Source organism: Amblyraja radiata, chromosome 8 (genome assembly GCF_010909765.2).
Source record: "Amblyraja radiata isolate CabotCenter1 chromosome 8, sAmbRad1.1.pri, whole genome shotgun sequence".
NCBI classification, from domain to species: Eukaryota; Metazoa; Chordata; class Chondrichthyes; order Rajiformes; family Rajidae; genus Amblyraja; species Amblyraja radiata.
In genome coordinates this window covers 17,704,194-17,722,624 of record NC_045963.1, presented here as the reverse complement: position 1 = coordinate 17,722,624, position 18,431 = coordinate 17,704,194, and the positions used below count along the sequence as shown (strand labels likewise).

The 18,431-nt window shown below is 42.3% G+C and overlaps 1 protein-coding gene across 2 annotated transcripts in view; it reads right to left on the bottom strand.

The window, feature by feature from the left end:
* Positions 1-245: 245 nt before the first annotated feature.
* dusp10 (dual specificity phosphatase 10) overlaps positions 246-18,431 on the bottom strand; it is a 39,612-nt gene continuing 21,426 nt past the window's right edge. For both annotated transcript variants that reach the window (XM_033025287.1, XM_033025288.1), the window contains exons 3-4: positions 5,265-5,633; positions 246-1,316 (exon numbers count right to left, since the gene is read on the bottom strand). In XM_033025287.1, the coding sequence (XP_032881178.1) occupies positions 1,051-1,316; positions 5,265-5,633 (635 nt within the window). In that variant the 3' untranslated portion in view covers positions 246-1,050. The remainder of the gene's footprint in view (positions 1,317-5,264; positions 5,634-18,431) is intronic.

Below are 18,431 nucleotides of genomic sequence, written 5' to 3'. Positions count from 1 at the left end.
TAATAATACAACAATGCTCAAGAAAGGTTTTGAGCACAATTGATTATTAAAGAAGTAGTCTATACACACACCACACGGCAGCCTAATTCACAATTCATAATGGAAAATATTTTCTGGGCAGTTGTGTTTTTCACTATGTTCTTGTCCCCCTTATTTCACAGGCCACACAGCTCAATTATGTGACCCTATCACTTCTGTGAAAGGTTTTTGCATAATAAGAAAATTTGACACACGGAAACAAAAAGTGTGGTTATTCATAATTTTTTTTTATAAAGAAAATTATACACTTACAACAGTAACACACTGAGATTGTGTGAAAAATATTAAATAATATTGTTTTCTTAATATTCTGATCCAATAGGTATCTAAGAAATTGCACCAGCACATATGGCACTGTGACCAGAACTTAAATCAAAACTAAAATTGCTTTTTATTGATTTCTTCCCCAGCTTTGCTAGGTGCGCGACTGTCTTATAACTGCATATTTACATAAGGAAAATGCACCCACCTCAATCCATTTGTTTTGTTTTTTTCACACCCAAATCAATTATTGCACAATGAGCCTCAAATGGCATGTAATAAAGGAGACCATTTTAATGTAATTCCCGTAATTGTTTTTATCCCTTATAGAAAAATATAACCAGCATCAACAGGACCTGAACACACAAAATAATCAGGTTTCACTTTACAGGTACATGTCCTCCTTCATTAGCTCGGTGGAAATAAATTGCAACTACGTGATGTGTTGGGTTCCCTCACAGTGACTACTGACCAATCAGCTTTGGTAACCTTTAGACGAGTTGAAAGATCATTCCTTGGGAAATCTCCAGACCGCAGCCCCATTACAATTTTCTTCACCTCATTTCCAGTTGTTTGTTGCTGTCTATGAACCTGCACAGACCACCAACTCCATAATTCCCCCATCAATGATGGTACTGTCTTTTTGTTTTAGGTTCTCAGTTCCAGCATACAACAAGATGCCTCAAAGCATCAAGACGAGATAAATATCTCCTGTCTAAAAGAAAGCTCCTGAATGTTGACCAAGTCACATTAGACAACCGTCTCCACCCCGATCAGCTTTGGTGTCAGAATTCGTGGAGTGACTCCATTGTTTAAGTCTTCTTCAAACTCTAGCAATTGCCCCATGAAATTGAGGTTCGGGGAGATAATCAGTCTCTTTCCTTTAACAAACTTGTAGGCGTCGGTCATGGTCATCCGTGTGTGCTTCATCAGATAGGCTATAACAATCGTAGCAGAACGGGAGACACCAGCTTGACAGTGAATGAGCAGCCCCTTGCCACACTGGTGTGCTTCCTCTGAAAGCAAAGCAAACACAATATATAAGACTTGGTTGGCTGGCAAGGCAGGGAATACAATTACTCTTCCACCAATTTCTGTGGTGACCATAAGTAATCAGAATGCAATTTCACCATCGGAAGACAAATTAATACGAACAACAGATTAATTCTATGGAAGGCAGCTGTGGAAGGTTATGCTGTTTATAAAATTAGTTTCCTTATTTTGAAGCTTGTATGATACATTTCAATCTGTAATTTCAACTCTATTTGCATTTATTAATGCAAAGCTAGTATCGCTGTCTCGTTGTAGGATATTGATAATTCTTTTTTATTCTGGATTTTAAATCACGTATTGTGTTTTTTTAAATATATATAAATAATAATGCTTTTATAATTGATATGCTAAGATTTTATGTGTATTTTATGGTGTTTTTATATGCAATGTATTTTTATGTAATGTTGTCCGTTGTCTGGATAATGTTTGGATAAATAAAGTTTATTATTATTTTTATTCCACATTGTGACAATTATTTTCCCTATTGATTATCTATTTTATATCGGTCACATGAGTGACTATGTGAAGAGCCCGCCAGCTCGCATGCGCATCAATACGTCGACGCATGGTGCGGGAGTCGGAGCAGTTCGAAACTGCTCTGGCAGGTAAGTTCATTTTGTCTTCAGCGGGCTGCTGCAGTACAGCGGGCCCGGAGTAGCTGAGAGGGCGGCCGGATTTGGAGATGTGATTGGCCGTTTGTCTCAATTGGAACATCTGATGACTCAGAAGGTGGCACAAAATATGCTCCGTGTTACAGAGGCATGCACAGGCAGTTCGAGTCATACGACTATGGCAACACCTGCTTCAGGGTTGCGATATTCCTCCCACTCGGATGAAGAGAGTGTCGGAGATGGTGGCACAAAATATGCTCCGTGTTACGGAGGCATGCACAGGCAGTTCGAATCATACGCCTGTGGCAACGCCTGGTTCAGGGTTGCAGTATTTCTCCCACTCTGTTAAGGGGAGTGTCGGAGATCAGTATGGAGCTGACTCCGAACATAAGTATGTGCCTGAATCCCATGCTTTAATGCATGATGTACGATAGTCGCATAAGGAAGAGCTGCCTGCTCTTGCCTCTAAATTTGCTGTACCCTCGGGGACGGGCAAGCCACTACAAGAGGAGTTGGCCAGTGGCATCAGCTATCTAGCATCACACTAGCTGATGCTCCAACTAGCAGATCGACCTGGGTTCAGAGACGCTGGCAGGTAAGGTCTCTTTATTAACCTCCGTAACACTCCGAAATGGAGCAGTCTGTCGGCCCAGGTTTGGGTTTACTGGCAGCATGAGCTATCTAGTAGTTTTTCACTGTCTCTGGATAAGATCAGGTTGATGCAGAGACATTGGCACGGTGTCTTGTATAGTAACCTCTGTAAATTCCAAGTAGGAACAGCTTGGTTACCCTGGTTCAGGGTAGACCATCATGGAACTGGCTGACCATATGGGTCATATTGACCAGGGAAGCACTGCCTCAACATTTGTGATTCAGGTTATCAGGCTGCTCAGTAGAATGAAGTAGCTGAAGTCTCCCTCAACACATGTTTAAATTTTTGCTCAGTTAGTGGAGTTGCCAGTTCATTGGAAACATCTTTGCCATCTTCTCTGGGATAGGTAGCTACCAGCAGAAGTCGATCTGGCATATAGTAATTTTATCAGACCTGCGGGTTCATTTTGTGAATCAAAAATGTATTTATAATAATCTTTAGGATTTAGCTCTCAATACCAGTATTCCAGATTGTGTTGCGCACACTGGCGACTCAGACAGGTGGTTTCAGTCAGAGGACTGCGAAGCAATTCCTGGGTCAGGCTTGCATTATGTTAAATTCCACTCTGAGGAAGAACGCTGAGAATTCGTGGTGACTCTAATAGTCAAGAGTTGACAGGGAACTCGTATTCCCACATCAAGTGGATACTGTGTTTCAGCTCTAGTCATAAGGTTCTGATTATATTATATTAGCGAAATGTATGAATAACTAGATAATGCATCTTCCGCGGCTAGAGAGGCCAAAAAAATTCCGTCCGTATGGTCAATAGAGGAACGGTGGTTCCAAGTGCAATCAGTGACATCTCACAGAGGATGAGTAGTCTGGCCAAGAACAGGAGGGGTATATTTCTGATATTTCTCAAGATTACAGAAACGTGGAGCATGCCAAATCAGGTTAGGATTGTGTTTAGTTACCCAGATAAGATGGATGATTGGCTTTCAGCAATTTAGCTGATTCAAAGAATCGATCTTGAAGAGGCATACTTTGCCATATCTATACACAAGAGGCATAGATTATCTGGTGTTTTGATAACAAAGCCAGTGGTGGAAGCTAATGCTGCCATACTCAGATCAAAGGGCATTGTGTCATCGAGTTTTAGATAACATGCAAAATTTGCAGCTGATAAAACGTAGGGGTTTATCAGTAGATACCTCTTACGATATTAAGGATGAAGCAACATGAAATTTAATAATACCACTGTGTCTATTCATTCAGGCCATGGTAAGGTGGCTGAAGCAGCTCCTTTTGACAGTCATGATGATGGCTGGGGTAGCCTGTTTTTCGGGCAGCTAGTTCTGCACGATTGTATGGAAAGTTGTGAACAAAATATGTGAGTTACTTTTAAACGGAAGTAACAGAGGTTTGTGTTGCATTCAGTTTGGGCTTAGAGAAGTGTTTATGTGATAGCATAATTGACGCTGTTTGTGTACACTCATTGTAGTGTGCAATGTATATCAGTAATTTATTATGCCAATATTCTTCTACTATATTCCTAATGGGAGCAGTATTTTTTAAGTTGATTATGCTTTTAGCAACTGATTTCAGCACAAAGAACACAGTCTTTACTCACTCTCTGGCTCGGTCTCTGGGTCATAACTGACATTAGGGTAGCTTGTTATGGGAATGATCTCATAAGCAAAATGGGCATGATTGCGTACATTTGAAGTTGACAGCATACCCACCAGAGCGGAGATTGGGAGTGTTTTGGGGTATACGGGTACACTGAGCTTGCTGGTACCTATGAGATGAAAGATACGTTCTTTATTGTTAGTTAATAGTCTCTCAAAAGATGGCTCTTGGCTCATTAGCAGCCAATAGAATGGATAGTTCCCTTTCATCATACAGCAAGAGGCTTACATAGTGCGTGTTAGGGAATTATAAAATTTGGTTGAATATGTCTGGATATTTGCAGATAGAATTCGGAACAGTGATGCATGAGTTATTGTCTAACTCAAAGTCAATTGGGACTATGGTCCGGTTAAGAACAATGGCCATGTATGTAAGTTAGCATCATGGTACTAATAACCCATGTTTTTTCTACTATTAATGGTTTATCTGTTTAAGTGTTTCACACACAGATTGGGTTACTGCATGAAACCACAGAGCTTTGAAGGCTTCACGTAGTCACTCACGTGACTTTGATATAAAATAGAAAGATTAAACGAGAACTTACCATTTGAAGTTTGATCTTTATTTTATGAGAAGTTGAAGTGAGGGAATACGTGCCCTCCACTCCCAACCCCACTTCTCATAAAGATCATTTGGTAGTTCTAAGGTCGTTAATCTTTCTATAGCTTAAGTTCAGCAACTAGTCTGTGGTTTCATACAGTTGCTCTGAAGATTGACACGCATGCGGGCTGGCGGGCTCTTCACGTATTCCCTCACTTCAACTTCTCATAAAATAAAGATCAAACTTCAAATGGTAAGTTCTCGTTTAATCTTTCTATCCAGCTTTTTGTGTCTATCTTTGGTGTAAACTAGCATCTGCATTTCCTTCCTACACATTATCTTGCCACCTTGTTCGCTCAGTCTGCCAAACAATTCTCTTTATTGAATTATGCATTTAAATTAAAATTGTTTTGTTTTGTCAACATATACAGATAATATATTTTATTTAGTTGAAAAGAAGAGAATGAAGAAGTCATTACCGATAAATTCAAAGGCCTCTTCAAAGTATTGCCTGAGATTCTGCTTGTTGCTATCAGTGGCAGGTAGCCGTTTATAATGGAAGATACCTTTCTCATAATGATACAGAGGCAGGTGGGTAGTTACGTTAATGATGTAGCCGATGTTCATCTGCTGCATTTTCTCTATATCCTGAGCATCCTGCTCGTTTCCGAGGAACAGGAAGGGGAGGATGGGGGTCAGCTCGGCATTTTCAATGTCAGGGGTGGTGGGGATAGACTGAGGTAGCTGCGTTGGAATTGCTGAGGCCCCCCCTGCAGCCGGGCACTCCTGAAGCTGCAGGGAGTGATCGCAGAGGTTCTCGTGGTGTTGTTTGAAGCTGCTGTGTCCACCTTGAACAACAAAAGAATTAGAACACAGTTAGCCAGAAGTAGCATGCCTGAGCCTGCAACCAAAATTAGTTACTGTCTTACAGCACCAGAGACCTGGGTTCACTTCTGATCACGGGTACTGTCTGTATGGAGTTTGTATGTTCTTGCCGTGACCTGCATGGGTTTTCTCCAGGAGCTCTGGTTTCCTCCCACACTCCAAAGACGTACAGCTTTGTCGGTCAATTGGCTTCGATAAAATTTGTAAACTGTCCATAGAGTGTGTAGGATAGTGTTATGCACCTGTCCCACTTAGGAAACCTGAACGGAAACCTCTGGAGACTTTGCGCCCCACCCAAGGTTTCTGTGCAGTTCCCGGAGGTTCTTTTGTCAGTTTCCCTACCTGCTTCCACTACCTGCAGCCTCTGGCAACCACCTGCAACCTCCGGGAACCGCACGGAAACCTTGGGTGGGGCGCAAAGTCTCCAGAGGTTTTCGTTCAGGTTTCCTAAGTGGGACAGGGGCATTAGCGTGCGAGGATCGCTGGTTGCTGCGGGCTCGGTGGGCCAAAATGCCTATTTCCGCTCTGTAACTCTAAACTAAACTAAACTCTTAACTAATTTGAACCTCGCAGGCTGGCAAAGTGTTTAATGTTTGAATGGCAAGGGCCTGCACTGTGCCAGAGGCTTGCGTGACACAAGGAGGTCCTGAACAAGCCTGGCTCACAAAACCCACGTCCCTGTGCATGTCAAAGCTACCGAGTTTGTTGAATACTTGTTTTCGTCCCTGTAATTGAAGCCTTCAAGATCCATTAAACTCAAGTAAACAACCCAAAAAACTTAATACAATTCCTAAAACTATATCATCACCCAGAAACAGAAAATGTTAAAAGTAAGGATAATTAAAGAAATTTTACTTTCCTAATGATAAATCTTCCATTCAAATAAATGTGCTTATGATCAGCTCCCATCTCTAGGCAGATCAGCTGGTGTTGACACCATGGAATCCAGTCACCCAGTTATATAGTACAGAAGTAGACCCTTCACTACACAGAAGTTGGACAGAAAATGTTGGAACCTCCGGTCTGAAGAAGGGTTCTGACCCGAAATGCCACCTAGTCCTTTTCTCCAGAGATGCTGCTTGACCCGCTAATTTGCTCCAGCATTTTGTGTTTATCTTCAGTATAAACCAGCATCTGCAGTACCTTCCTTGATTGCACAGTGCTGTGCTGACCATCAAATATTCATTTACATTTATTCCCCTCGATTTTTCACATTATTGGCAATTTAAGCAGACAAATAAGATTATCAGGGGAAACTGGAGCATCCAGATGAAGCACATATGTCATCACAGTGTGAATTGCAAATTCCACGCAGTCAGCATTGGAGATCGGGAGTGAAAATGCATTGCTGAAAATGTGAAGCACAGCTCTATCTGCTATGCCACTCATCCACCCCAGTTGATGGATTCCACGGAAAAAGCAGCAGCAAAACAACGACTGACAAATCACCACTGCAGCTCAGCCAGTAAGTTCGGGATTTTTTTAAATATTGAGATAGTGTGCAAACAAGCTTTTCAGCCCACTGAGTCCATACCGACCAGCGATCGCTCGGTACACTAGCACTATCCTACACACTTGGGACAATTTCCAATCTACAGAGGACAATTAACCTACAAACCTGTACCTCTTTGGAGTGTGGGAGGAAACCGTAGCACCCGGAGGAAACCTGGGGAGAACGTACAAACTCCGTACAGACAGTACTAAAGCCAGGATCGAAACCGGGTCTCCAGGGCTGTAAGGCAGCAACTTTCCGTTTTGCCACTATGCTGCCTCTAACCTTTTCCCCCAATTTATTTCCCTGTTAACCTATTTGCTTTCACATGAGCATCAATACCACTTGGATTTTCCTACCACCCATCACATTATGGGATTATACACAATAGCCAATTAAGCTACCAGCATGTCTTTGGGGTGTGGGAGGAAACTGGCACACCCAGGGGCAACATAAGATCATGGTTCTCTGGATACTTTAAAGAGAGAGCTAGATAGGGCTCTTAAAGATAGCTGACTCAGGGGATATGGGGAGAAGACAGGAACGGGGTACTGATTGGGGCTGATCAGCCATGATCACATTGAATGGTGGTGCTGGCTCGAAGGGTCGAACGGCCTACTCCTACACCTATTGTCTATTGTCTATCATATGGAGGACATGAAACTTCACACGGACAATACCCAAGGTCAGAATCAAACCAGGGTTCCCGGTGCTGTGAGTCAGCAGCACTATCTGCTGCACCACTGTGCCGCATGTTAAATGTTAGCTTTACACCACTGGCATTTCCCAACAAGATCCGGCCTAACAATTCACATTTCCCCCAAAAAAGGCATGAAGTGCATGATTTTTGTTTTACTATAAGGCAAATGTCAAATAAACTGACTAGTTCTTCTGTTGCAATACCATGCCTGGGTCACAGGCCATGCAGAAGAGAAGGAGACCGTTCCATATACCACTCTTTGCCAATTGTCATAGTGGTTCAGGATTAATCACACTGCCCTGTTCTCTCCTGGCAACCCTTAACCTTCACTGCAGAAACATTTAACCAACTACAAATAGATGTTTCCTTATTAAGGTACAATTATTTCCCCAATGTTTTCATATGGGTTTCTTTTTCAAAACGCATTGCACTGGTAATTGACTTTTTTTTTTAGTTTTAGCATTTCACAATTAATCCCTGTTGGCCCTGATGCTTCAAGTGGATGGGGAAAATAAAGATGCTAACTCCAGTGTTAAAAAGAGCAGCATCACCTTGAAAATGGTAATGAAACAGGGCACTTCAAATCGCTGTCGACAAGCACTGCCAAACCCCTCCCCTTCACCACCACTGTTTATTCTTGCAGTCTGGCCGATGCCATCATGAGAAAGGCTTTTAAGATGGGTCACTGGACAATCATAGAAACATATAAAATAAGTGCAGGAGGAGGCCATTTGGTCCTTCGAGCCAGCACCGCCATTCATTGTGATCATGGCTGATCGTCCCCAAACTTAGCAATGGGCTAAGTGTTCGGCTGGCAACCTGAAGGTGGCCGGTTCGAATCCTGCTTGGAGTGTGTACTGTCGTTGTGTCCTTGGGCAAGACACTTCACCTACCTTTGCCTGGGACTAGAGACGGAAATTAGCTACTGATTGGCTACAATCTCGCATATTTACATGCAAATGTTCATTAATATGCACTGTCCCTATAAACAAATTATTATTATTATTATTATTAATCAATAACCCGTGCCTGCCTTCTCCCCATATCACTTGATTCCACTAGCCCCTAGAGCTCTATCTAACTCTCTTAAATCCATCCAGTGATTTGTCCTCCACTGCCCTCTGTGGCAGGGAATTCCACAAATTAACAACTGGGTGAAAAAGTTTTTTCTCACCTCAGTCCTAAATGGCCTCCCTTTTATTCTAAGACTGTGGCCCCCTGGTTCTGAACTCGCCCAACATTGAGAACTTTTTCCCTGCATCTAGCCTGTCCAGTTCTTTTATAATTTTATATGTTTCTGTAAGATCGCCCCTCATCCTTCTAAACTCCAGTGAATACAAGCCTAGTCTTTTCAATCTTTCTTCATATGACAGTCCCGCCATCCCAGGGATCAATCTCGTGAATCTACGCTGCACTGCCTCAATCACAAGGATGTCCTTCCTCAAATTAGGAGACCAAAACTGTACACAATACTCCAGATGTGGTCTTACTAGGGCCCTATACAACTGCAGAAGAACCTCTCTACTCCTATACTGAAATCCTCTTGTTATGAATCCTCCTTGTTATGATCCTCCTGTCCTATCTTGAAATGCAAATAATGTATGTCATGCACTTTTTCACATTTGCAAGGTGTAGCTCGGCACATGGCCTGTTCTGTTCCACTGTGTCAGCGTTAAACGACAAAGTAACCTACAATGACCTTAAAGGGAAGCTGATCAACAAAAAAAATCCAAAATCATTTGCAAGGTTTATTTGCTTCTCCTGACTCCACAATAGCATGCCAGCTTGCTGCCAGCGTTCATATGACTTCCATTTGACATCCTCTCCAGCTGTGCTACCAGATTTAGACTGCCAGCTAACTCTACGAGAAAGCTGGACAATTTCCGGTTTTCCTATTTTACGTGTGGAAATTGTTAAAATTGGTTGACTGCACCATTGGAAGAATGAGCAAGTTAAGTGTCCTGCTGTATCAATTTGATTCTTAGTTATATTTCACTTCTTAGTCATGGAATAAATGGTCAAGAACAATTGTATGTTCTGGTAATAGCATCTTATACCCCAAAATTTCGAACGCTCCCAAACTACTTAACTAAAGTGAAGACCTGGATTTAGCCCTATGATTTTTTTTAACAATGAGGATATGATGTAAAATTTGAGCCCAGAACCAAAAGTCTATGTTTGATGACTGCTGGACTCAGATTCCTGCATTTGCACTCCTTATCTAAACTGAATGAAACTTACCAAGGGTGCACCAATCGTAAATTAATCCTATTTTTTCCCCTCGATCAATCGTGCAGCTGTTAAACCCCAAGAATACCTCTTGAAAAAAGGCCTCAACTGAAAGAACTCTCCAGGTCAGCAAAACAGCTACCAGATACAGTTCCCCAGTGTGTAACACAACATGGGGCTTGCTGGAATATAGGTATAGCTTGCAGATCAAAGCCAGTTCTTCAGCTTCTGCTTTCTGTGACGTTATGAATATTAAAGCTAAACAGCAAGCGTGCAACCTTTCCCCTGGTTTGAATTTAAAAAAATATTATTTCTGTGGTGCAATCTTATAATTCAACTTGGTCAAGCTGTTGCATCAATTTTCCAACAGGCTCCCAGCAATCTTCACACATTGTTGAATACGTTTGATAAATACCCCAAACTGACAACTCTGTGTAGTAAGGAGCTGTAGATGCTGGTTTACACTGAAGTTAGACACAAAATGCTGGAGTAACTCAATGGGCTAGGTAGCATCTCTGGAGAAAAGGGATAGGTGACGTTTTGGATCGGAAATATTCTTACGACTGTTCTCAAACATACTGTTTAGAACATTCTGAAGAAGGGTTCCGACCCAAAATGTCACCTATTAATTTTTTCCAGATTTGCTGCCTGACTCGGTGAGTTACTCCAGCATGTTGTGTTCATCAACTCTCTAGTGCTGGAGTGGGGAAAATGTAGGTGGAGTTTCCCGAGCGTTGTTCAATCCGTAAAGGGCCAGGCCACGTGAATATGATGCCCTCGTGATACTGCGTACACTGCAATGCTCCAGCATATGCTCTTAGCCCAACTTGTGCCCTTGCTCCCAGACCTATGCTGCATTTACGTACAGCGTGCAAAAAGCCATAACTATTCCATCCCTATGCTCAAATTAGACAATGGCCCTCCCCGGGTAATCTGATTCCAGATGAGTATTTGCATTTCAGCAACTGTACAAAAGGCACGGGAAAGGTAAATCGTGCATGGTCATTCCTCATGCCAGTCCCATTAGATTGCCTTCTATTTCAATTTATGATCCAACACACGTAGAGCAGGCCTAGCAATTCATTGGTGCTGAAAATGTTGATCATTTTCTGTCGCTGGCATGCCACCTGCAATATCATGGCCTCCAATGCCTGAGGGTGAGGGTTGGGGTTACGAATAAGCACAAGAGGAAACAGGGAAGCCTTGAGCCATGGCCTGGTACAGAGACACATGCGGACAGAATCAATCTTTGGAGAGTAGCTGGTTGATCTTGGGGGAAGCTCCGTTACAGGTGATCATTAAGTCTGCAATCACTGGTCAAGGGTGGGAGAGTGGTGGCAGACTGAGTGAAAAAGTCATAAAGGGTCTGTCCCACTGTACGAGCTAATTCAAGAGCTCTCCCGAGTTTAAAAAAAACATCAAACTCGTGGTAAGCAAGTATAATGTACGTAGCGGGTACGTCGGAGCTCGGGACGTCTCTTAGCAGCTCGTAACACTAACGGCAGGTACTCGGGAAACGCGGTAAGCTCGTGAAGATTTTTCAACATGTTGAAAAATGTCCACGAGAGCCCCGAGTACCTAAGAGCGGCTATTACCGTAATTTTCCGAGTTCGAATCAGGGGAAACTCGGGAGAACTCTTGAATTAGCTCGTACAGTGGGACAGGCCCTTTAAGCTTAGAGTAATTGGGCCAGACAAATAAATTCCCTTTCTGAAATGTATTTGTGTCTGTTATCTTCCAATGAACAATGTGCTAAATGTTTGGCTTGAAGTAAAATAAAACTCTGAAATATAATTTATTTCAATCAACCAACCAACTTGTGAAATGCTTCAGTTTTCAATTATTTTAAGCTGAAGGTGAGGTTAACATTGATGCCCGGTGGATTATGGTAGGTTGATGGTAACATAACTACAAACACGAACGACTGTTGAGAAGGAAATGTGCCACCAATTATAACACCTTGCAGTCATTTCATCAATGAAGCAAAGCTGACGTCCTTTACAAGTTCTGCATTAGTACAATGCCATTGTTAATGTACAACCCCATTGTAATGTAAAATAACCTTTGAGTCATCCTTTGCAATGATTCTTCATTTTTTTAAAAGCTTATAGAAGTTTCACATTATGTAAATTGTGCTTCTTTTCCTATCCCCTTTTCGTCACCACTTGATCCCTTATTCATTTTTCTTTATTTGCTTGCAACTCTAGAGCACGTTTCCCCAATGATATGGTTAATTTGTACATGCATATCGAATGATGCCTAATTCTACCTCCTGAAGCCTGTCCTACTGCAGTGCTCAACATTCTGTCTGATATGCTACAACTTCATCCGACTAAAGATGGGGAATACTAAAGCCAATATCTTTAAGTCCTGCCAAAATCTTTGTACACTTTCCACTAATTCAAATAATTCAAAACCTTGTCATTGTATAATTTTTCAGACAGTCTAACATTCTCATCCCAAAGTTACTATTTGATGCTGGTTTCTGGTTCCGCACCCTCACGTTTGAAAATCTCATCATCTTCTTAAAATCCTTCCATTTTTTTCTATAGCCTTTGCAGTGCTGTCACTTCCTCCAGTTCTCTGTTCCTTCCACCGTAGCATCTGGTGCACCTAGTCTGCTTCTATCTGCTCTTTCCTATCCCTGCTTAATCTAAACTCATCACATAATCTTAAAATTCTTCTTTAAATAAAACAGTCGTAAATATTCCATTAACAAGATAGCGTCCCAGTGAACTGTATTAACTTTCAGTAAAGGATTTTAAACTTTGTTCTATCCCGCTTTGCCTTAGATCTACTTTTGTTATGCACTTCAGTGCAATGAATTTTATGTGAATGTGTTTTTTGCTTTTAACCTTTCTTATTTTTCTATTTTCAGCAAATTTTAAACATTTGCCCTTTATCATTTATTGCTCGATGTAAACAATGCTCCTTATTCATTCTAATTAGCTCTTTAAAATCAATAAATACTCAGGTCTCCTCTTAGCAAATTCAGCTCATGTGGTAAGAGTGTCAGGTTTGCATGCTTCTCTTTATAGCTATTATTCTTCCCAGCTACTTAATTAACATTGGACTGCATCTTCTGCTGAATATTCCTCATCAGCCTATGCATTCAACGTGCACTGGCCTGGAAAGGTTCCTTTGGTGTAAACTTAGAACATAGTACAGCACAGGAACACGCCCTTCAGCCCACAATGTCTATGCTGAGCATGATGCCAAGATCAACGTTTATCTGCCTGTACATAATACATATCCCTCCATTCCCTGCATATACATGTGCCTATCCAAATGTCTCTTCAATGTCACTATCATATCTGCCACCACCATGATCCCTGGCAAAGCATTGCAGGCACACACACCACCCTCTGGAAAAGAAAAGCCCTGCACATCTCCTTGAACATTTGTCCCATTCACTTTAAAGCTATGCTCCCTGGTAGTGGAACAGGATCTGACTGTCTATTTGAGATTCGAAAAACCACTAAATGTCACCCATTCAAAATGTCTATTGTTATCCTTTAAAAACCTAATTGGTTTTCATGTAATGGCTTTAACCTATCCAGAATTAGTTTCAGGAATACTCGTTATTCTCCATTTTTTTTCTTTGTGCCTATGGTTTCAAAAGAATTATTAATCAATATATTAAATCAATTAAATTAAATCAATATAACTATTCATTACTTAGTGGGAGAGGACATTTTCTGGATTCCAGAGTTAAATTTGAGGTACAGGATGCATTCTCAGAGCCTGGTTAATGTAATCCTCCCTCATCTGTTGGACCCCTGGTAATGATCTGGTGCGCTTTTATTTCTTCTAAGGTGAATGTATCTGTTATTAAGATGTAGTTATTGAAACAACACGCTGTATTCAGGGGAACACAACCTATATTCTAGCTTTCTAAATGCAAGGACTAACATTCAGTTTAAAATGTCAGATGCTATGGTTAATCTGACTTCTACATTTTTGTATTGTGTGCACATGGACCCTTATCTCTGTTAAACAGTTTCAGCTTTTCATCATTGAAATAATATTCAGATCTACCCTTGTTTTCGCTCAAAATTTATATTTTCATAGTTATGCAAATTAAATCTACCTCCCACAGTTACACCCACACTTAACCTATTCAGATCTTTAATTATTTGTTCTCAACTTCATTGCAAGCATAGTTCAGATGTTAGCAGATTATGGGTTCTAGTCCAAATTCAGACCCTTGAGGTGAAAAATTAGCTCGACTGTTCAGTGTTATGCCGAGGGAATGTTGCTTAAGCTGCTTTTGTTCAATTATGGTCAAGTTTCCCTTCTCAAGTGTACACAAAAGGTCCACTGATCTCTGAAGGTCACCAGGGGAGTTAAAACAGTGGCATTGACCAATATGTATTTCTTAATCAACACCACTTAAAAACAGAAAATACTGGCAACAATAACTCCATACGCAACATATGGAGTAATGCTCTCAACCCTGAGAAATTCCATTGGAACTCCACCTTCTCTATTCTACACACCTCTTCTGCTAATGGAAATTAACTTGTTCTCACTTTCTCAGTTCTGACTAATGGCCACGGGGCTGAAACATTTAACTGTTTCTTTTTCCAATGACTCACCCAAACTGCTGAGTGATGTCAGCATTTCCTGTTTTTATTTCAGATTTCCATCATCTGCAGTTTCATTACCACTTAACAACAGATGATGATATTAATATAATTAATACTACATGATGAGAGCCCACAGTCTACTTTTCTAGAAATAAATTCGTAATCGATTCTCAATTCATCATCCCAGGATTCTGAAAGGCATTCTGTTTTGCTACACAACACTACCTAAAGGAGACAGTGATATTACATGGGCAGAGCTGCTTTATTCCAAAAGCCATTCATTATTTGCCCTTTAAACCCCCTTCATTTTTTTTGTTAGCCCAAGCATATGACATTTTAATCTGAAATTAATTTTCTGGTCCTTAGTCATAGAATGATAGAGCTACACAGCATGGAAACCACCATGCTGACCCAATTTGCCCATGCTGACAAGAGTTGCCTAACTGAAACAGTCTACTTGCCTCTATGTAATTCCTTCAAACCTTTCCCCGTTCATGTGCCTATCAAAGTACCTTTGATATGTCATAATTGAACCAGTCTTCTGCACTTCCTCTGACAGCTCATTCCATGTCCTCTATAAGATCACCCCTTAGCCTCCCATGATCCTGGGGAAAACGTCCAAGCCCATCTAGCCTCTTCATATAACTCAAATCCTCCAGATCAAGTAACGTCCTTGTGACTCTCTCCCTCCAGTTTAATACTGTCCTTCCTACAGTAAAACATCCAGAACTGTACACAATACTCTGAGCGTAACCTACCAATGTCTTGTACAGTTGAAACAAAGCGTCCCACCTCCTGTATTCAATAACTTGACTAGTGAAGGAGAGCATGCCAAATGCCTTCACTGACTGAAGGCAAGCATGCCATTGTATCAGAGGTTATGGGGAGAAGGCAGGAGAATGGGGTTAGGAGGGAGAGATATATCAGCCATGATTGAATGGCGGAGTAGAATTGATGGGCCGAATCATATTTCTTATGACCTTATGAACCTGTGTCACCACCTTCATGAAACAATCTACCAGCACCCATAGATCTCTGTACTATAGTAATACTCATTTACAATGCAAGTCCAGGTCGGGTCAGTTCTACCAAATGTAACATCTCGCATTTATCCAAATTAAAATCCATCTGCCATTGCTTGGCCCATTGGCCCATTTGATCAAGATCCTGTTGTGATCATAGATAATCTTCTTCACTGCCCACAATGCCATCAATTTTAGTGTCATCTTCAAACTTATTAAACATGCCACCTATATTTACATCAAAATTGTTAATGTACGAAATAAACAGCAGTACACCCATCTAGCCCTGGAGCCAATGTAACCTAACCTTCCAGACCAGCCTGTCATGTGGCACATTGTCAAAGGCCTTACTAACGACCATGTAAACAAAGTCTATCATTCCACCTTCATCATTGTTCTTGATCACCCTTCAAAATACACAATTAAATTAGTGAGACATGAGTTCCTGCACTCAAAACTGTGTTACCTATCTTTAATTAGTCCTTGCCTTTCCAAATGCTGAAGATCTTGACTTTCAGAATCCACTCCAGTATCGTACTCACAAGAGATGCAAAGTGCATCAGTCCATAGTTCCCATGTATGTCCTTGCAGCCTTTCTTAAATAAAGGCACATTATGAGCCATCTTTCCATTTTCCAGCATCTCATTCATGATATAAATATCTCTCCGTGACCCCACTATTTCTTCCCCAGCTTCCCACAATATCCTTGGATATACTTGATTAGGTCCTGGGATTTATCTGCCTTAATGCATGTTAAGCTCCTGTAGCATCTCCTTGTCTGTAGTTTAGTTTAGAGATACAGCACAGAAACAGGCCCTTTGACCCACTGAATCCACGCCACCCAGCGATCCCCGCACATTAACACTATCCTACATGCACTGGGGACAATTTTACACTTATACCAAGCCAATTAACCTACAAACCTGTACGTCTTTGGATTGTGGGAGGAAACCGAAGAACTTGGAGAAAACCCATGCAGGTCACGGGGAGAACGTGCAAACTCCATACAGACAGCACCCGCAGTCGGGATTGATCCCAGGTCTCCGGCGCTGCAAGCGCAGTAAGGCAACAACTCTAGTGCTGCGCCACTGTGACATCCCAATGTGGACTCTCTTCAAGACATCACTGTTAAGTTCTTCGAGTTACCTAGCAACCATGTCTTACTCCAGGGTAAGTAAAGATGGGAAATATTCAGGTCCATCTCCAGTGCCTTCACATGTAGACAACCTTTTTGCTTTTTATGAAGCCTATTCCCTCCCGAGTTACTTTATCCCTTGATCTACTTGCAGAATCTCTTTGGATTATCTTTCTCCATATCTAGCAAAGATTTCTCATTCCCCCTTTAACCCACTTCCCTCTCAAGAGCACTCCAACAACCTCCATATTCTTCCTCTATATTGATCTCAGCTGCCTATGTGAAATATGTCTTCTTTTTCGTGACCAGAGCATCAATATCTTCTGCCATCCAGCATTCCTTACTTCTGCCAGCCTTTGCCTTCACTCCAACAGGAACATGCTTAACCTGAACACACGCCACCTCACGTTTAAAAGCCTCACGCTTACTAGATGCCCATTTACCCATAAGCAGTCTCACCCTCGTGAAAGTGAGAAGTTGTGAAAGTTACTTCAGACACAGTTGAGCACGCAGTGAGCCCCAGCTCCCATTTCAATCATTTATCTTCAGAGTCATTGTCACCTTTACAATATCATTTGCTCTGGTTAGCTAAAATTAATGGCCCACATAAAACCAATAGTGAACAATGGCACTGCAGTTTCGCTTAAAAAAAAATCCAAATGTGTAGAAAAGAGTTCAGATTCATTTGTATATCAAGCTCCATACGGCCAAATCAATGAAACTTGGGTGTTTAGCATCATCTACATAATTGAAATAATCAGGCCATCCTTCCTAAGGACAGCTCACCCGAGATCCAGTGCCTCACCAGCATCTTCCTCAGGTTCATCCCGTGGAGCTACTGAGAGAGTTTGCAGAGTTGGAGCAGGTTACTGAGCAACGTGGGTCGGAGGGGTCGCTGCACTGCAGCAGCCTCTACCTACAGCCAGTCTGTATTTCAATCTTTTTAAAATTTTTTAGTTAGACTAAAGTTTTGTATTGGGGGAAACTTTAACTTTTCTATGTGGGGGAGGGGGGCAGGGTAAGGGGGAAACTGTTTCCCAGTCTCTTCCTGGCGGGGACGCGACTATTTCTCCGAGTCGCGTCCTCGCCCCCCACTTCGCGGCCTACCAGCTGGATCGGAGCGGCCTTTCCTGCCGGGGACCGAGTACCGGACCAAGGCTGCTACAGCGGCGGCACAGCGCTGGAGTCACCGCGGAGCGGGCGATGCCTACCTGGGTCGCCGTTTGGAGCTCCGGAGCGTTGGGCCGCTGCTCCAACATCGTGGAACTCTGGGGTGGAGAGCTTCCAACGCGGGCGGCACTGAACAACATCGCGGAGTCCTGGGGTGCCTTGCAGAGGGTCTACAGCAGCAGTCTCCACCCGGCGCGGCCTGCGGACTTTGGGAGCCGCCGACTCCGGTAGGAGGGGGCCGACTCTGGTGTCCACGCCGCTGAGGACGTCCCGCAGCCCCGACGTCGGACTTGTATCACCCCAGTGAGCGGTCCTGGACATCGGGCCACCCGTAGCTGCAACTGCGGAGGGCTTGGGGAGGCCCTGACCACAAGTAACAGTGGAGGAAGAGACTGACTTTGATGCCTTCCCACACAGTGGGGAA